This window comes from Nanorana parkeri, unplaced genomic scaffold (genome assembly GCF_000935625.1).
Source record: "Nanorana parkeri isolate BGI_ZX_2015 unplaced genomic scaffold, ASM93562v1 scaffold27, whole genome shotgun sequence".
NCBI lineage: Eukaryota > Metazoa > Chordata > Amphibia > Anura > Dicroglossidae > Nanorana > Nanorana parkeri.
The window spans coordinates 2896604-2917948 of NW_017306295.1; the positions used below are offsets into that span (position 1 = coordinate 2896604).

The window sequence follows — 21345 nt, forward strand, 5'->3', positions numbered from 1 at the left end:
TTCCTACTTGGATCACCTTGGGCAATTAGATATGCTTTATTGACTACATTGAGTATGTTTTCTAAGTTGGCTTGATTTACAACTTTGACTATGTTGACTGGAGTGAACCCACTATTTAATCCTGTATTTTTTTTTTCTTTGTTATCTGTCACGATTGGTTGGTTAATATTAAATTTTTTGGTTTTTATTTTACCCTCCCCCCCATTATCTAGTTTAAAAGCTCCTCCAGTCTTTTAACCATTTTCCCCCCCCAGAAATGCTGCACCTTCCCCATTAAGATGCAGCCCGTCTCGGCTGAAGAGCCGGTAACCGACTGAGAAGTCAGCCCAGTTCTCCAGGAAACCAAAGCCCTCATTCCGACCCTCATTCTGACAAAACTGCATTTTGCAATCGAAAGCTAATGCGAATGTATTTTGCCATTGAAGACTAATGAAAATTAATTGTTCCCACAGAAATTAATATTTATGCAGAAAAAAAAATAGAACATGTGTGACAAAAAAGGTAAATGTGATCATTTATTATTAGAGCTACAACTGACCCAATTCACACCTAGGCAACAGCATTTTCGCTGCACGTTTTTATGCACGTACATTAAGTCACACATTTCTGCAAGCAGATTGTGACACATTGATGTAAATGGGCTAACGTGCATAACATGTGCAAAAATAGATGTTTGCAAGCATTTCCTATTGACTCTTGGGGGCGAAACGAACTATAATCTGCCAAAAATAAGCTCATGTACGTTTTTGAGCGACAGGCGTTTTAAAGATAATCTACATGTCTGTAAAAAATATATAGACGTGTGGCCCCAGCAATCGAAAGCCTTTCCATGTGCACCTTACTTTAAAAGCTAGTTATGAATTGATTTGTGTGGTTGCCATTTTTGTTTTGCTGGATTTGGTATGGGGACACACTGGGAGCTTATGCCTTTAAGGGGGAATGGGCTACCTACAACAACACCTGCACCCAATTAATCCACTGCTATATATGCTCCATGGTGGAGGTTCTCATAAATTAGAGTTAGGATCACACAACACAAGGAGCCTTGATGAGGCAATGTGGCTTCCACATATTTTGCAAAAGCTGTGCATCTAAAACTTATTTTTTTAATGTAAATTGTTAGTGTAATTTGTTTTTTTGCAGGATGGTAAGTGTGCTGGGAAATGTTTGTGTTTGTACTGGGATCTACCACATTTCCCCTTTTCCTTACTCTGTGTGCATGTAAGAGAAGCAGCCCTTTGATGGGAATGGAGTTGCGTCACTAAACTGCACGTTTCCGTGGCTAAATACCACTTCATAGAGCCAATGTGTGAAGCTGCAGAGAAGGATTCCTTACATTTTCTCCCCATTGTGAGCCCAGGGAGCACATGCGTTCAGCTCGGCTGCCTTCGGCTGCTGTACGGGCTTTTGTGGATAGCCCGTACAGCAGACCTTCGGTTTGACTGAACCGAAGGGCTCAGGCGGCCAAAGTGAGCCAAAGCTACAGCTGGATCCTTCGGCTCGGTTGTGAATAACCCTCTATGTAAATCCTGAGCGCACGCAGGAGTGTTATGTTGCCTGGGCCTCACCAATCAAGCAGCCAAAGACTCAGAACCCGGAAGAAAATCGTGAGCAGAAGTGTTGGCAATGAAGTCAAGCACTGACATTGCAATGCTGGAAGGGATCGCTTTGGTAGACCAGTCTGCCATAATGTGTTAATGAGCTGTATATATTAGCACATTAAGGCTAAAAGCTCTTGGGGCCCATTTGTTTTTTTTTGGTCAGCAGTGTACTTTCACGTTAAATTAATGCCAGCACCTATAACAAAGTAAATACAATGATGCTGATACTGAATATATTTCAAAATGTTTTATTTATACTGTAACTAGTAAATCAGATATTAGAGGAAAATGCAATGTTACATGTAGTTAATATGCACTATTTATTTAAAATAAAAAGGTAACACTTATGATTGATGATTTAAGATTATGTGTTACTAATATGCACAAAGAAAGTCAATTTTAGACTTATTGTGTACATTACATAAGCAAAACAACAGCTATTGAAAGCTTAAACAATAAATAAAAACATCACACAAAAACATGAGTACTGTGAATATTTATATTTACGAATGTCCTTTTTTGCACCTTAAAATGAGAATAGTGGTATGAACCTTGCAGTCTTAAAAAATACCCTTGCATTGTATGTCTACTGCTGAGTGTAAATAAATATTTCTGAACTTCTCATGCACGGGTTAATAGCTTGATTGGTCAAAATAACTGTGAATGGTTTCCTCCCCCTCTTTCCCCAGGCAGGTACAAAAATGGGAAATGTTTGTGTTTGTACTGGGATCTACCACATTTCCCCTTTTCCTTACTCTGTGTGCATGTAAGAGAAGCAGCCCTTTGATGGGAATGGAGTTGCGTCACTAAACTGCACGTTTCCGTGGCTAAATACCACTTCATAGAGCCAATGTGTGAAGCTGCAGAGAAGGATTCCTTACATTTTCCCCCCATTGTGAGCCCAGGGAGCATATGCGTTCAGCTCGGCTGCCTTCGGCTGCTGTACAGGCTTTTGTGGATAGCCCGTACAGCAGACCTTCGGGTTTGACTGAACCGAAGGGCTCAGGTGGCCAAAGTGAGCCGAAGCTACAGCTGGATCCTTCGGCTCCGTCGTGAATAACCCTCTATGTAAATCCTGAGCGCATGCAGGAGTGTTATGTTGCCTGGGCCTCACCAATCAAGCAGCCAAAGACTCAGAACCCGGAAGAAAATCGTGAGCAGAAGTGGCAATTAAGTCAAGCACTGACATGTCAATGCTGGAAGGGATCGCTTTGGTAGGCAAGTCTGCCATAATGTGTTAATGAGCTGTACATATTAGCACATTAACCTCTTGCCATCCGCCCGTTAAGAAAAAAACGGACGGACGGCTGACTCCTATCTGCGGGTTGCCGTCGTCAGACGGCAAAGCTCTTGGGGCCCATTTGTTTTTTTTTGATCAGCAGTTTACTTTCACGTTAAATTAATGCCAGCACCTATAAGAAATAAAATGATGCTGATACTGAATATATTTCAAAATGTTTTTGTATTTATACTGTAACTAGTAAATCAGATATTAGAGGAAAAGGCAATGTTACATGTAGTTAATATGCACTATTTATTTAAAATAAAAAGGTAACAATTATGATTGATGATTTAGGATTATGAGTTACTAATATGCACAAAGAAAGTAAATTTTAGACTCATTGTGTACATTACATAAGCATAACAACAGGTATTGAAAGCTTAAATAATAAATAAAAACATCACACAAAAACATGAGTACTGTGAACGGTCAATATTTATATTTACGAATGTCCTTTTTTGCACCTTAAAATGAGAATAGTGGTATGAACCTTGCAGTCTTAAAAAAATACCCTTGCATTGTATGTCTACTGCTGAGTGTAAATAAATATTTCTGAACTTCTCATGCACGGGTTAATAGCTTGATTGGTCAAAATAACTGTGAATGGTTTCCTCCCCCTCTTTCCCCAGGCAGGTACAAACACTCCTCAAATCAATTTTCTCATTTTAGGTCAACACTTTGTTCAAGACAAGGCTTCATTTTCTTCCTACAAATATTGGGATGGATGCAGGTGCGAAATAAATCAAATCTTTGTGGACTCAGATTGCCTTTTTCCCTTGCTGTTTCATCAGCTCTGGTCAGATATGATGTCAGGCTTCATTTAAAGGAGACAGTCTTTTCTCTTGCCTGCACATCTGAGCTGCTAGTGAATGAAGATGGAAGACAAGAATGGCAAATTGTGTGCCCTCTTCATCTGCAGGGCAGATGAATGACAGCTGGATTTTATATCAGAGGCTTACCACACAGGAAGAACAAATGAAGCCAATGTCCCCAAACAATGACTGTCAGCAGTGGATTGACACTTTCCTAGTAACTGCAAGGCTCAGGGAAAATAAACAGCCATATCATTTCATGCTGGTGTCATTGTGGCAAACAACTCTATGGTGCAAAATCACTGGCACATGTTTTCATCCAGAAGTGACGTCAGTAAAATTTTCCTTTTAATGGTAAATTTTCACTTTTTGAATTCAGTTTCACTTTAACCGCCTAACACTGCAAAAAGGTAACCTGACCAAAGCACGTAGTGCTAAAGGAGGCTCACAATGATGCTGACAACTGTCCGGAATTACAAAATCATATAAAAAGCATATAAGTTAATAAAGGCAAAAGGTCTAAAGCAGGAGGGGTAACGAGAAGTGCAGTGCAGTGTGACGATAACAGCAGTGACAAAGTACTTTCTGTTGAACAAAAAAGAACACAAGGGCCATGAAAGTAAGCCTAAACTAAATTAAAAATAAATATTTAAGCTGTGCTTCTGGCAGTTTGTGTGGAGTAATGCTGCGGGTTACAATGGCACTGTTCAAGAGAAAATATCAACAATGTGTTTTTGTGCTTTTACCAATACTGTTATTTCATAACATACATTAATTTAAAACTGGTGAATCGTTATTTAAACTATATCATTACAGAGAGAATAAAAGTTTGAAGAATAAAAGTAACAGCTTTTCTCCTACTGTTTACTGACGCAAGGGCATTGTGTCCTCGTACTGACTATGGACACTGGTGCTGAGGCATTTCTTACTACCATTGACCACTAAAGAAAATACATTGTTGCCTCTTACTCGCTGTTGAACCAGGGCATTTTTTCCACCTCACCACCGATGCCAGAGCATTTTCTTCTTCCTACTGATTAGTGATGGGCTCGGGCGTGTTCGCAGCTCCACGCGTCGAGCCCGCCAGGAAGCTGACAGCGCGCAGCTCCATTTACAGGTACTGAGACATGTTCCCGGTATGCAGCTACTGAGATCGGGAAATGTCTCAGTGCTTGTGATTGGCGCTGTCAGCTTCCTGGCGGGCTAGGCACGTGGAGCTGCGAACACGCCCGAGACCGACACTACTACTGATCACTGACATCAGGCATTTTCCACCTATACACCACTGACTCTGGGGCATTTTTAACTGCCAATGATGCTGGGATATTTATTCCTCCCATTGAAACTGGGGCATTGGTGCTACCCTGTTTCTAGTTGCGTCAGTACAGTATTGATTCTGCCTCTGCAGACATGTGTCAGCATTATGGATGCACTGATATATCGGTCTAAAATTGCACTTTTGGCATGATGCCAAAAGTGCAATTTTCTGGCCGATACAGCAGTGCATCCGTGCTTTCTCTTCATCCTGCTGGGCGCTGCTCTGTGTCCCAGTGGGGAGGAGAGAAACTGTGACAGGCAGCCGAGCGCTGTTGGAGGACAGCGCTGTGAGCGGCCGGCGTCTCTCCTTCCACACCGCTCAGCCTATCACAGATCGGCTGAGCGGTGTGTGGGCTCCGCTCGCTCAGCCTCCTGTGACATCGAGTCAGGAAGGAGACGAGTGCAAACACTCAGTATCAGTGATCGCTGAGTGTTTGTAAATAATTGAGGACATAGTATGTTAACTATATTCTCAATTATGAATGAATGGGAAGTGATCTACATCACCTCCTGTTCATTCATGATTGTGGTTATAGTAAACATACTATGTCCTCATGTTATCAATGAACAGTAACACTCAGAGGATTCATGCTCATTTAACAGAGGCTGCAGAAAAAGAGATTGAGGACTCTGTCCCCTCCGATCTCCACGGCTCTCCCCCGCCTGTATCAGCAGAGGCAGCTGGCATTGGAGGGGACACAGAGCAGCTGTCAAGATAAACGAATGGCAAATGCACTCATCAATTCATAACCAGCTTTAAAGCAAGGTGCACATGGAAGGGCTTTAACAGTACAACAGCAAAATGTTTCCCAGCACACTCACTAGCCATCCAGCCTGCAAAAAAAAAAAAAACTTTTTAACTGCTAAGGTTAAAAACAGAGGTCTTAGTTGCACGTCTTTTGCAGAATATGTGGAAGCCACACTGCCCCACCAAGGCCCCTCTGTGTAGTGTGGTCCCAACTCCAATCTATGAGAGCGTCTATTTTGGCGCATATATAGCAAAGGATGAATTGGGTGCAGATTCACCAGGATGCAGCCCAACCTCCTTAACCCCTTCGTGACTGACGACTTACAGTGTAGGTCGCCAGCATCGGGGCTGTTTAAACAGACTCCCGGCGACTTTTGCCGCTGGGACTCTGTTTAAACTTGTAGAGCCGACTGTCGGCTTTACAACAGAAGCGATCCTGGCGACTTACCTGTCGCCAGATCGCTTCTGCTTCCCGAAGAAGGGGCCGCCCCCCCCCATAATAAGGAGTTGCGCTAATATTGCGCAACATAAAAATTTTCAACTACCACCATTTTATTCTATAGGGTCTTGGCATTCAGAAAATATATAATGTTGGGGGGTTTTACGTCATTTTCAGGCCTAAAATGTGGAATATAACATGGGTGCAAAAAATGAAAAAAGGGCCTCAGTCATGAAGGGGTTAAAAGCACAGCAACAGACAAGGACAGACCCTGCACATCACAATGGCAGCTGAAGCCCCCAGTGTGTCCACACACCAAATACAGCAAGCAAAATGAATGGCAAACACACTCTTCAATTCATAAAGCAAGGTGCACATGGAAGGGATTTACTTTAAACAGTACAACAGCAAAATGTTTCCCTGCCAGTCTGCAAAAAACCCCCCACTAACTACTAAAGGTTAAAAACAGAGGTCTTAGTTGCACGTCTTCTGCAGAATATGTGGAAGCCACACTGCCACACCAAGGCCCCTCTGTGTAGTGTGGTCCCAACTCCAATCTATAAGAGCTTATATAGATCAGCTGTCAGACATCAGGGCCATAGAAGGGGGCGGGTCAGAATTCAGTGCTGCTCGGAGGCAGTGGGTATGTGCAATAGCAAGTCTGTTATTGGCTACTGCATTTGAAATAGCCAATAGCAGGCTGGCTATTGTACCTGCCCACTGCCTGAGGTAAATCAGCAGAGGTGGACCTGAAGGATTACTTTCTCCTTTAGGTCCCTCGTGTGCTGGCTGACAGCAGGCAGTGGGCAGGTACAATAGCCAGTGTGCTATTGGCTATCAGCAGAGGTGGACCTGAAGGATTACTTTCTCCTTTAGGTCCGTCCACTGCCGACTGACAGCAGACAGTGGGCAACTGCAATAGCCAGACTAGTATGGGCTATTTCAAATGGCAATAGCCAATAGCAGGCTGGCTATTGCACACACCCACTGTCTGCTGTGTTTACATTCCCTGGCTGAAGCTATTCAAGCCATGTGTGCTTGAATAGCTCCTTTGAAGTGGAAAGGTAACCCTAGGGGTCTAGTAAACCCCTAATGTCACCTTAAAGAGAACCTGTCATCCCCTAAGTTCTATCACATAGCACATTGCTATCACATGTAATTACGCTATTACACTCCATGTAAAAGCAATGAAGTTAACAAAAAAAAAGTTTTAATCCGAAAAAAATTAATTATGAAAATAATCATTAGTTCAAGAAAGATTTTTCATCCTGCTCCTTCAATGTTTTTTTGCCACTACAGTCAAAATTGTTTGTCAATTTGACCCCATTAACTATTGAAAAAAATCAAACAAATGTTTTCTAACAAAATTCTACTGATGTATAGCCAGATTAACAAGTCACATGTAATGCCAGATATTTTGGCCGATATTGTATTTCCACTCAGCTATTATGTTAGGCTGCGAACTGTGTACAATTTTTATCATAATTTTAACAGTACTTCTTTTGTATGTGTGATAACTGTACATTTATCATATGAAATAGGCGGCAGGCAATGACTACATTACAAACTAAACTCTGTAGCTCTTGTGTCCCATGTCCAAATTCTATTCATTAATGTTAATGGCACTGCAATGGTCATTAGTAAATTACTTGTTAAAAGCAAATTTTTGCACCAACAATACTGACAAAGAAGTTTTAAAATTTAAAAAGTAATAATAATAATCATTACAAAGAACAGGTGTAATAACAAAACACAACAAATTACAATGGATAAAGGGAGGGAAATGTTCATCAAATAAAAAGTAACAAAAAGATCAAGAAGAAGAAGAAAAAAAAAAAGATAAGATAAGATAACCACTGCCGATTTTTTGTAAAATTGAAAGAATTAAGTCCATTTTAGAAGTGTATACTAGTTGAAAATGTCAAATATTGCTCTGCAAACTTTACTCACGTGTAACTGAAACAGCATCATGTAAGTGAAAAGTATACATTTTTGATATAATGAAAAGATCAATTGAGCAAAGGTTAAAAACAAATGTCTTACAGCCAAAAACTTTTCAGAGGGGAACTATTGATTACTACTCCAGCTGACAATCTGCTACAGCATTAGTGCTTGAATGTGCAGAAATGAGAACTCATGCAGGTTTACACAGAGACAAGAAAATCAATGTGTCAGCCTAGGAAGAAATGCAACCATAGTCTGCCAATCAGAGGGGAACATGGGTTACAGCCAGGGAAAGTTTCTACACAGGAATACTTATGTACAGTGCCCTGTCTAACCTGTTACCAAATTCTGTTATTTGTATGGGGTAATTACTCTGCATTTGAGACAAAAGCATAGACAAAGGTTTGTAATCAAAATAACTGTTGTGTCATTCCTTCATATCTTCTCCATCTATGATCTACCTTGAAGTTCTAAAATCATCATCATTATAATCTAGATTTTCTCTAGAAAGAGCAGTCATATAGAATTGAATCCTACCGGAAAGGGGAGGAGAAGCATACAGCCTGCAGTTTTGGTGTTGAAGGCAAAAGGGTGTTCAGCCCCTCTCAAGATGTGATTGCACATATTCCTGCAGAAGACTGGCAGCTTTGAGCCTAAACATCTTAAGTGTTGTGGGGTGGTTAAGAGGAAGAGTTAGGCCTGGTTCACACCTGGGCATTTTACAGCGCGTTCCTGCGCTCTGTAACATGCTCAACATGTGAAAACCAATGATTGCCCATGGGCATGGTTCCCAGCTGGGCGTTTTACAGCGCGTAGGAACGCGCTGCAAAACGCCCTACGCCCAAAGAAGTACGCGCGGCACGAAACGCACAACAAATGCGCATATTCGATACGCCTAGGTGTGAAACCAGCCTTAGGGGTTCCTAGGTTACATAATATATATGTATTAATTGCAAGAACTTGCGCTATTGGAAATTGGGAATAATAAGATATATATGATATTAAAAATGATATTAAAAATAATAAAATGTGTTAAAATAAAAATTTGAATTGATAAATAGTGAAGGATAGTTTTTCTAAAAGGGTATGGGAAGCGGCTGGACAGCGCTAGCTGAGATGTAAGAAATCAAACGTTTAAGATCAGGGTTTGAGGTAGGCAATTGAAGCTAAAAAATCAAACATTCAGTGCAGGGGTGTATCGCAAAGGCTCAATAATTTAGATTAAATCTATGTGAATGGTTGTGTATAACAAGTGATCAAAAGATGTATGAAATTTATCTAATAAAGGTTTAAAAAACTGTGATAAACTGTGAATAATTGTATCAAGTGTGAATAAATATATTAAATGGTGAATAAACAATGTGTAACCATTTAAATAAACTGAAATAAGATGAAATAAACTTCTATCAATGTATCCGTGAATAGTCCAAATCTTTTGTAGTTTTTCAAGTCTTTAAAAGTCCATAAATGTAAGACACTTCCACAACGAAAATTCAGTGCAATAATGTGTCCAACGAAAATCCAAACTTCCACAGTGAAAAATCAGTACAATAATGTGTCCAACACAAATCCAAAAAACAGAAGAAAAAACGAAGAAAAAATTAAGAAAAAAAGTGGAGAAGATCCCCTCAAGGGAATGCACTCACCAGATCAGAAGATGTTAAACACGTTTGTTTCGTCAAGATAAGCCTGGAGCTCCGTCCTAGATTTCCACGCTGGGTCAGGTTTCAGGGAAGGAAAGGTCTCCCGTTTACCCGTGGTGTTTAAACGGAGTATCCTCGTATTTTAGGGGTCCTCTGGAGCCCTGAACATCAGCCGGCACCCTTTTGAAAGCCCTGAACATCAGCCGGCACCCTTTTGAAAGGGTGCCGGCTGATGTTCAGGGCTCCACCCAGGGCTGAGACAGGAAAGCTTCACCCAGGAGTCAGAGTGGAGTCCAGTGCAGGGGATTGAACACTGGCTAGAGCTGTAATGCCCTCATATAACTTCTCCCACTGAAGAAAATACAATTTTTTTTAGACTGTGTACTCCAAGAACCAAATTTTACTAGTAATTCAAAAATTGTATTTTCCTGTAGAGTGCCCCTTCACAGAAAAAGGCAGAGCATTCACTTTCACTGAATAGGCATGTGCAATGACCTGTATGATCCACCTTGAAATGGTGGAACGAGGTCCTCCAGGAATGAGAAACAGTCTGATTGTTGGAAAAAATGTAGCTGAGAGATAAACTCAATATCCCATGCACCACATCCAAACAATGAAGAGAGACTTTGGATTTTTAGAGGGAAGACAAAAGGAGGGAAGGACAATGTCCTCATTATGATGAAAGGAAGACACCACCTTAAAGGAGAACTATGAGGTGAGTGATTTTCACTCACCTCATAGTTCTAGCCGACCTGTGAGAATGAGACTGTCACAGGTCGGCTCAGTAGATCGGGAGGTGAGCGAACACATACTGGCCTTCGCTCACCTCTCGATCCTGTCACGGCTCTCTGCCGTGACAGGGGAGGGGCTGGATTCCCCCCTCCCCGCTCCGATCCGCTAGCGCTGACTGGCGGAACGGACGGGGGAGGGTACAGCTGGCTCTGCCTCTAGATAGGCAGAGCCAGCTGTCAATCACGCAGCTGGGTGGATCCAGACATAATTGTCGGGATCCGCTTCAGCTGCGGCGTCTCAGTATACCGCGAGCAGGAGCTTGCGGTATACTGTGGAGCTTAGGGTGACGGGAGGACGCTAGTTTGTGTCCTCCCGTTACCCTAAGGAGAACTATGGGGAAAAGCCTTAACCCCATAGTTCTCCTTTAAGCAAAAAGGATCCTTTAGTTTAAGCACAAACTTATCCTTGTGAAGAACCGAAGGGGTCCTGGGGCCGAAGCTAGCCGAAGGATCGGCCGTGTATATTTCAGTGTACACTTCAGTGTATGTTTGGCCTGCAAAGTATGGGAAGCACAGAATTAGGCAGACCCCTATCATTCAGGACTTTAGGTTCAACAACTAAGCCATCAAAGCTAGTGACCAAGAAGCAAGATGAAACACAGCACCTTGAGACAGCAGGTCTGGACAGCCTAGAAGAGGCCAAGGAGAATCTGCCAGCATCCAAAAGATGTCCACGTACCCCACTCTTCTGGGCCACTTGGAAACCTTGGGGATCACTGAAATTCCCTATGTCTCGATCTTGTAGAGCAGACAAGGAAGAATCTACAATGGAGGGAAGGTGAAGATCAGAGAGAACTGATCCCACGGAAACACCAGCACATCCACTGTGAACACTCTCGGATCAGTGGACCAAAATACAAACCTGTCTAGTTTGTTGTTCAGTTTGAACGTCAGGAGACCTATGTCCGGTGTCCTCCAGCATTGCTACACCTCCTGGAACAACTCAGTGTGAAGAGACCATTGCCCCAAATCCAGCCTCTGCCTGGAGAAAAAGTTTGGCTCCCAATTTTCCACTCCTGCAATGTGTACAATGGACAGGACTGGATCATGAAGTTCTGTCCAAGCCAAGATCAGGTCCACTTCTCTTTAAACTATGCGACCTATGGCTCCTCCTTGATGTATGTCGCAGATGTGGTGTTGTTGGATTGGATCCTCACTGGTCGACCTTGAAGGTGACATGACCAGTGTTGCAAGGAGAGTTGAATTGATCTCAGCTCCAGAACATTTATGGACAGTCTAGCTTCCCTCGCTGACCAGGTCCCCTGTACAGTCGAGATTCCTAGCATACACCCACAACCCAGGCTGGTATCCATCATTAGTACGACAATGTCCACTAAAGTGACAGGAAGGTCTTCCTGTCTCCAGCATCAGACCGGAGATCCAGGCCAGCGAGTTTCTCCCCCTGGCCAATAGGTACATGGGGCAATCCAGTGAGTGAGTCTTCTTGTCCTATGCAGCTACAATGCTCAGATGGAGTGGTCTGGAGTGGAACTGAGCGTATGGTACCACTTCAAAGGAGGTCACCATCTGACCAGAGACCCTGATGGAGAATCTCACCCAGGGCAGTTCCTTAGCTTGAATGGTCCGCACCTGACAACACAAGACTGAATTTAGAAATACCCTTGCCTGTTCAGTTTTCAAGAGAAGACCCATATACTTTAGGAAGTTAGTGGGGATGAGTAGATGAGTAGCATGAGTACCTAGCTGAAATGCTGTATTGCTTAAATTTTCCCACTGAAGTCCAACCTTCAGTAGAAGGTTGTCCAAATATCCCACTACATGGTCATCCTGAGAATGCAACAGTGCAAAAACAAAGGTCAATACACTTTTGAACACCCCAGGGACTGTGGAAAGGCCAAAGGGAAGCGCCACAAATTGAATGTGCTAATCTCCCTATGGACAAACGCAAAAAGCACTGGTGTGGGAAATATACTGACCTGCAAAAAACGTGTTGAGATACTTCAAGTCCAAGATAGTACAAACTCCACAGTTCAGTTTACGAACGGTGAAGTGGTTGAACTAAAAATCTTGAACCTCTCCTCCTGAGGGATGGGGCATGAGAGGGATGACTCCTGATATTAGCAATTGCTGTGGGGCCCCTGGTAGCGCTTCCTTCCGTTGTGGGGAAGAGGTAATATTGTACGGCATAAACTGAGGAGGGTAGGATAGCAGGTCCACCTTTTAACACTGGGAGACTATGGAGTGTACCCATAGATCCTATATGTCTGAACTCCAGACAGCCGCAAAGGCCAGCAGATGCCCCCCCACTTGAGAAAGTTGGGCTGTCCCCTCATTGTGAGCAGGACTTGCTGGCAGACTTGGAAGGTTTTGTGGTCGAGGGCTTATACTAAAACAGGGAGCCCTGTATAACTTTGGAGGTGGAAGGCAGTACCATTCATTTCAATGGCACCCCAAACACGCCTCCCACCCAGAATGTCGTGCGTTCCAGGGCAGTGCGATTGCAAAAAATTGTGCATGCAGTTTTATTCTGAAGTAAACTTTGTGTGTAACGCTGCATTTGTGTATTTCATTTTAAATAAGGATTGTATTTATTACATTTTTGTTATCCGATTAATTGGCTAATTGATTATGAAAATAATCATTATATGCAGCCCTAAACAAAATGTTAACAAATGTGTTGTACTTCTAAGAACAGTGTGATGTGTGAGCTTCCAATGTTATTTATTTATAAATGTATTTAGTTATTTGAGGTAAACTATATATGTTGCAAGGATTTTCGCCAACTTCATTAGCAACTATTACTTATTTTGTTATGAAGATATGGATTGTAGTCTTATCATGACATTTTGCAAACTAACTGTTAAATTTGAGGGTCTGCCTTCGTTCTAACCATGTAGGCATCTTCAACACACCTTAGGCCTTAAGAGTCCCAAGAACATATATTAACAAAAATAAAAGCCTTTTGCATGGAATATCAGTGTTTTGTACACTACTGTAGTTTGGCATATTGCAAAGAATTGTAAGCACTTATACAGTATATGCTATACATTTTTAAAAGTGAAAAATAGTATTTTACTTTAAAAGTTGACCTTTGGAAATGTGTCCATCCCCCCAACTACCCTATATAACCCCCACAACTAATCACTGGGTAGAACATAAAAAAATCTACCAAAATACCGCTTTTAGTTACCTAAATCCATGGTCAAGTGACATGCCAGTCCAGATTCCCCTACCTTCTGGACTGCAGAGTTCTGGTGTTTATTTGGGAGCCCACATACCTGTCCAGGTGACATAAACATTTCACATGTCTTTCCAGCAGTGGAGTCCTCTCAGACTCCAGAAGACTGCATAAGCGGGATGTCACCATGAGAGGAATGTTCAGCATGGGCACAGCCTGCACCACTGGATCACCTCTCCACTCACAGAAGAGGCTTTGTTGAGGTACACAAGACAGTAGGTAAGCAAAAAAAGGTTTTAGAGTTTTTTAATGAAAATAGTTGGGGGGATAGGTTGGGGGAGAAGAGGAAAGGGGAATGGGTACAGTATTTACCTAGAAATGGTCTTTAAGGCCATATGAGCTGCATAGTTTAATTCTGTCCTAAAATTCAGAGGTTCTGTTAAGTTAACATGTTTATTGAACAAACAAGAGTTTTAGTAAACAAAAACTAAGGTTTTCACCCCTTCTTGCCCTAACCGAAACTAAAAAAAGGTTTAGCTTAACATCCACTATAACTGTGTTCATAATAAGAGGATATTTTTGTACCTGTAAAAGTGGCCTTTGGACTCCAAGGACTTTCATGGTATCGGCACTTGCCAGAATCTTCAAGGGATCTGACACCTTGGTGACTCCCTCAATATCTTTGTTGATCTCAGCTAACACCTGGTTGAGGAAGATGTTCTTGATGTAAATAGTAAGGAACTCTCTCAAGGGACATTGTTTAGCTTGTCCAAAGCCAATAGCATGTTCAATCTCTTGAATAAATCTAAAAGCAAAAAAAAAAAAAGATTTCAAAACACATTTTCATTTACAAATAAAATTACTGTAGCTTCATGTATACGGCATATTTCCTGCATGTATTTCACGCCCACTGGCACAGTAAGCCATCTAGCTTGCACTAATCATGAGAAGAAATTGTTTCTGCAGCCCGTAGAGATTTGCTATAAAAAACATGAATTTACACAGACTCGCATATTAGATTCGCTATATAAAAGTCAGCTTTCCTCTTTCAAATATACCCCAAAACAACAATACAGCAATGTCAAATGTAATATATTGCAGCTTACCAGTTCTTAGATGTAGTGGCTACATTAGTTTTCTTTTTTTCAGTTTTTTTTTTAACTTAACGCTGAATTACACAAAAAAATAAAATGCTCATTAGGTCTAGGTGCTAACCTCTTCTACCTGATGTTTTGGGTTGTGAGCGGTACCTCACAATGCTCACATACAAAGCAGTGATGACGTCATGTGGCGATCCATAGAGAAGAGGCTTTAGAAGACAAGCCAAACAAATGGAGGGCAACTGCCAGAGCAAAGAATAAGGTAAATATCACAGCTTATTACTCTACTCTGAGACTGGATGAGCATTTAAAGGGATATTACAGTCAAAAAGGTTTTTAACCAGTTGACATCCGCGGTGTTAAACCCCCTTCCCATCCAGGCCATTTTTCAGTATTCAGCGCTGCGGTACTTTGACTGACATTTATTCCGTCATGCAGCGCTGTACTGAATCAAATGCTGTTTAAAATCAATTACAATGGATGCTGCTAACCAATATTTAAAAGGTTTATTTTCCTGCAGAATCAGCTGGTCTCCTTAGAACTGGTCCTGATATCCTCGTTTTGTGTGTCTCCTTTCCCTTGCAGTATCATATGGAGCCACCATTGTGAGTGCCAGTAAGCTGTGTGTCTCCACAAGGCACAGCAGGGCAAGCCATTTCCCTCCTCTTAAAGGAGAATTACGGGGTAATTAAAGCCTACCTGTGACAAAGAAGCTGTCACGGGTCGGCTCTATTGATCGGGAAGTCAGCGAACACACACAGCCGATCTCTGACATCCCATTCCTCTCCCTGCAGAGAGCGGTGACTGTCAGTCACCGCTCCCTGCAGGAATCCCCCCTCTTCGTTTCTACAGCGCTGACTGGAGAAACGGACGTGGGAAGGGGCGGGCACAGATGACTCTGCCTCTGCAAAGGCAGAGCCAGCTGTCAATCAGCCAGTGGGGTGGATCTTGACAGTATTATTGAGACCTGTCTCGGCTGTTGCGTTCTTAGCATATAGCTGGCAATAGCCCCATACTTCTCCTTTAATTCCCTCAGTCCTCCCTCCACCTTTCTCCAACTTAGTAGACAGACAACTCCTGCAGACTGCTCATTCCCTTGTGATCTTGTACTGGGCAGGAAGCTCATGGAAGCTGAGCTTAGAGAGTTGGAGCCAGCTGCTCAGAAACATGATGACTGCAATTGCTTGGGCAAAAATGTTAAGAAATACTGCACTGGGCAAAGTATATTTGTTTGATCTGGATTCATTTTTGAAAAAAAAGGTTGAGAGTTTAAAACTACTTTGACTCTATAGTGCAGAGGGGCCCCCACTGCAAGTGAAGTTTTTGTGTAATTCTTGGAGATCAGCTTTAATTTTCAGCTTCATTTTTCCAGTAACACATGCCCTGTCCACGGCTGATAACACTGCTTGATATTGCAGGTTTTCTGGCAGGATCAAGCGGTATTTGTTTGTTCTTGTCCTGTTTTTAAACGGCAAAACATAGATAAATGTGCATGTATTGGAAAGATGCACTGAATATGTTTGTTACTTTAGATTTTGCCCAGACATGTCCTTTAAACAAGCAAAATATACCGATACACTTGATGCAGAAAACTCAGGAAAGATTTTCTTTGGCATAAATGTGGTATTTTATATCTACATATTCAAATGACTTACCATTCATGTAAAAAATTAATTTAAAAAAAAGGATAACTGTAACCTCATTGTAGATACTTGCAATCTACCTAAATCAAAATTATAGACTACCATAACTACAATAGTCAAAAGATATGGTATCATAATTTCTTAGATATCCAAAAACCCTTGTTACTCTTCACGTCCTAATCCGTAGAAGCCTTTGGTTCCTTGCACTGCACTGGCGATGGCCAACAATCCAAAAGCAGCTGAATGACTGCATCTGTAGTATAAGCCAGTGGTTCTAGATGTATAGTTGGCCTAGGAGCACAAATAATGATTTGTATGACAATACTTTTGGGCAGGGCTACATTTGTGGTGATGTTTCTTTTAGATTTTCTGGTTTTGATATGAAAAGATAAACAATTTGACAATACAGTAGCTATCCAACATCATACAGGCACACTCTCAGTTCTGGTACAAGGCATTTCATATATGCAGCACTTAGAGGCAACAGTGTGCTTCAGAAGTGCTCCTTGAACAGGTCCCTTTTACTGGCATAAATTGGCCTCATGATAGGGTGCTGTACTGGCAATACAGGATCCAAGAATGCCCCAAACCAGATGCAAGCCTTCCCCAAACTTTCAGGAATCTTCAGGGGTATTTCACACCATCCCTACATGTCCCTGCCCATCAGCAACCATTCCCAGCACTAGACCTATCTCTCTAGCCAGCGTGTAACCTGTCCCTATCTCAATACTTCCCACACTGCATGACTCACCACATGACCGCAGCAAGGGCCTCTCTGGATCCAAAATTGTTGCCCAAATTGCGGGCGAACTTTGGGTCCAATCAGACAAAAGTTCCCCCAAGATGACTGCCACGAAGACAATACAGACCAGTGATCAGGTGAGCATAGTTTCTAACCAGTAAGTGAGTTAGCGATCTAATGATCGCGACTTTAATGACTGGACTGTCGCCTATGGGAGATGTGTTATGATCGCTCTCTGGCTGTAAGGGTGGCTGCCACACAGCACTCTGCTACACACCCACCATCATAAAATGAGGAAAAAACATTTGTTTTTTGGATTTGTGAAGAAAGTGAGACATGTAGAAATCTTCTGCATTAAGAGGGCTATAATGAGATATCTAAACAAAGTCAGCAACATTTTTCAGACAACCTTATCTCAATTCAAAGCAAAAAGGTATGTCCCTCTTGTGCAATATGCAGTACAATGTCCAAAGACCTGAACACCTGGCTTAAATGCTTGTAGTTGTTATGCTTTTATTAACATAACATTGTTGCAAAGTTTTATTATACTACCTTGTGCAAAGCACTGCATAGCAGACGTTAGAGTGAGAGTGGGAGCCTATGCACTGTAAACTAATCCCACTTTTTGAATTCTAGAATATTTTTGGCACTGGTGGAGAGGTTTGGGCAGCTTACAAGAGAGGACTTTAGGGGTAAAATGATACTCTTCCATAATCCAGTGACACTAGAAGCTGAAAAACCTGCAATAGGAAATAGTGTTCACACCCACTTGGCTTTGCAGTGCAGCAGGGATGTATAATTCACAAGACTGCCTACATGGAATTACAAATATTTTGGCAGGTAGAGCAGTTCAAATATATGTATTGCAATCATCCAGTCAGCTGTTTGGCTGGAGTTCTACGTTAATAGTTATTCTAACTATATTTGGTTAGACAGAGTAAGACCGCTTAAAACGTTCCCAGACAGCTCTAAGACAGCTGGGGTGTGGCGTTCTGAACATTTAGGATGAATTACACCTCTGATGGCTGTGTGCACATGCTGAGATAGGGCTGGGAATAGCTCTCCTCCAGTGAGATCCCTGCTGTTTGTGCATGAATGCAGAATTCTACGCTAGATGCACAGCTTCGCATCTTGCTGCCTCAGCACTCCAACTCTCAGCAGCTGTCTTTATTATCCCAATTTACAAGTTATATCTCCCTGTAGTATTTGCTTGCATTATAAGAGAAAGTTCTGCAGCTCTACTCGACTGTAAACAGGTTAAGATTTGTTAAAAGGTCCCTACAGGATTAATAAAAGATTTAAAAAAAATATATGTAATAAACAGACTTAAAAGATGGCACTGTGTAGATGTTTTTCCCACGATTTATAAATAAACTGACAAAATTAAAGAATAAATGCAGGGAATAAGAGACATATAACTGACGATGTGTAGTGGCAGACCAAGATAGCTTTCTTGGTCTGAACTGAGCGAATTGAACGGCATAACTCTACAAGGTACACCAGTTTGACTGAAAGATTTACTTGTAAAAATGTATAGCAGTTTTATTATCTAGTACTATACACTACCGGGCAAAAGTTTTAGAACACCCCCATTTTTGCAGATTTCATTGAAATTTACAGTTTAATGTCTCAAAGTACTCTGAAAATAAAGCATACAACAAATAAACAATTGGACATCCAAAAGAAATTGTGGAATTGTTTTATTTAACAAAATGTAATTTAAATTGTTGACTCATCAAATTAGCCACCTTTTGCAACTATAACAGTCGAACACACTTGTAACATTTTTTCTACAATGGAAATCAAATATTGTTCAGAAAGTTCTTCCCAACGCTGTTGCAGAAGTTCCCACAAAAGTGTTGCATGTGTAGGCTGCTTTGCTTTCACCCTTCTGTCCAGTTCATCCCAAACCAGCTTGGTGGGGTTTAAGTCTGGAGACTGTGCTGTCCATTCCATGATTTGAAGCCTACCGTCTTGTTCATTTCTTCATTCTGACACAACCTGGAGGTATATTTTGGGGCATTATCTTGCTGTAGGATGAACCCCTGACCAACTAGGAGTACACCAGAGAGTATAGCATGGCCCTGCAAAACACTGTGTTAGTAGTTTTGGATCAAGGTGCCACTCACTCTGTGCAAGTCACAGACTCTGGATCCAGCAAAAGAGCCCAGACCATCACGCTTCCTCCTCCATGTTTGAACCCTCCTTTTGCCTACTCTACGTCATACAAAAACCCTGCACGATGAACCAAAAATTTTAAATTTTGATTCACCGGTCCTTAAGATCTTCTTCCAGTCTTCGATAGACCACTGCAGGTGCTTCATGGCCCAGGCAAACCTCTTTTTCTTATTTTGCCATCTTAGCAACACCTTTCTTACTGCCACTCGACCTGTCAAATCTGGAGTTTGAAGTTTTCTCTTCACTGTTGAATCTGAGACTTGTGTTCTTCAATCATTGTTAATCTGTTGTCATGTGAGCCACCTTTCATTCAAGCTGTTGACTCTCAGAAACTTGTCTTCTGATTATGTTGCGGCTTCTGGCCGGCCAGATCTCTTCCTATCAGAGTTTCCTCCAGATTCCAAGTGCCTTTTGATGGTGTAGGAAACTGTACTCACTGAAACCTTGGCTTTCTTTGCAATTTCTCTAAAGGAAAGACCTACACTTTTAAGGGTTATAATAGCCTGTCTGTCTTCCTTTGTTAATTGCCCTTTTCTTGCCATTTTGGGAGCAATATACTCTCCAAATATTGCTTAAGATGGTGTCTGTTCCAACACTGCTTTTATACAGACATAGGGTTTGCAAGTAATCAACAAAAATTGGGACACCTCTAGCAATTGTTAGCATAAACTTTTAAAGGAGAACCATGAGGTGAGTGAGCCGACGTGTGACAATGAAACTGTCACACGTCGGCTCAATAGATCGGGAAGTGAGCGAACACATACCGCTGCTTGCTCACTTCTCGATCCTGTCCCGGCAGAGAGCCGTGACCATCACTCACGGCTCTCTGAAGGGATTCCCCGCTCCGATTCTCCAGCGCTGACTGGAGGAACGAACAGGGGAGGGGGCGGGTACAGCTGGCTCTGCCTCTAGATAGAATCACGCAGCTGGGTAGATCTTGACAGTAATATATATATACACATATTTTAATTTTTTTTACACAACAGAAGTAGACAAAGTCTAATAGCCTACATTACATCAATTTAGCACAATGCTCTATAGATAGAAGACATCAGATGCATACACAAATCAAATGCAAAAGAGGAGTGTTACTTCTTTATACACCAAAAGTGACAAGGTGATGGTTTTATTATTTTCTGTATCTTTGTTTTTGTGGTTAAAATGCAAAATCCCTTAAATAAAATCTGATTATAAAAAAAGGGATTGTACAGTTGTAAAATGTGTGGCTTTGCTGGAATGCCAGGGGGAAGAGATAAAGGCAATCTACATTATTTTTAAATATACTTTCTTTATAATGTTCAGAACTAAAAAAAAAAAAATCAGGCAAACAAAAAATATTGCATCTGAATATTTACCACTTGGGGGCAGCAGGGGAAGTTCTAAGCAAATCTAGATAGCAGCTAGAGTCTCAGAGCAGCTGTTGTGCTTAATAGAGACCTGAATGATCAAAGGAGGGACATACATCCTCCACATTTTAAATAGCCAAAGCCAGCATTGCCTGTATGCTTGCTGGCAGATTTATGGACCCTGTAACAAATGTTTATTTGTAAAATAATTATTTTGAACAGCTGAACAATATCAGTTTATAAACTTGTAATGTCTTCCTTTTAATAACAGTTTTACAACCTGTGCTATCCAGACTGCTTAAATCATCTAATAATAGGGGCCTCTGGTCCACCCATGTTAAACTTTCTGGTTTTCCTTGTTAGTATAATGACTATGGTTTCACATTATTAATGCATATCTGTTTACAATTTCTAAAAAGCAAAGTGTGGAAAAAAGGAGCTAAGATACGGTCATGAAAATGCAGAATGAGAAAGACTGCATAAGGACGGTCATACTGATACTGTCATCTGGATAATAATGAGCCTGACTTAATGAAACCGTACAACATATTTTTTGGGATCGTAAATGATCCCCCAGTGGCTGCTGGGTTTGAATAAATTGCAAGGTAAGTCAGTGTGTA

The 21345-nt window shown here is 41.6% G+C and overlaps 1 protein-coding gene across 1 annotated transcript in view; it reads right to left on the reverse strand.

The window, feature by feature from the left end:
• EXOC4 (exocyst complex component 4) overlaps nucleotides 1–21345 on the reverse strand; it is a 345298-nt gene that overhangs the window by 107177 nt on the left and 216776 nt on the right. The window contains exon 11 of the mRNA XM_018566438.1: nucleotides 14302–14521. Within this exon, the coding sequence (XP_018421940.1) occupies nucleotides 14302–14521 (220 nt within the window). The remainder of the gene's footprint in view (nucleotides 1–14301; nucleotides 14522–21345) is intronic.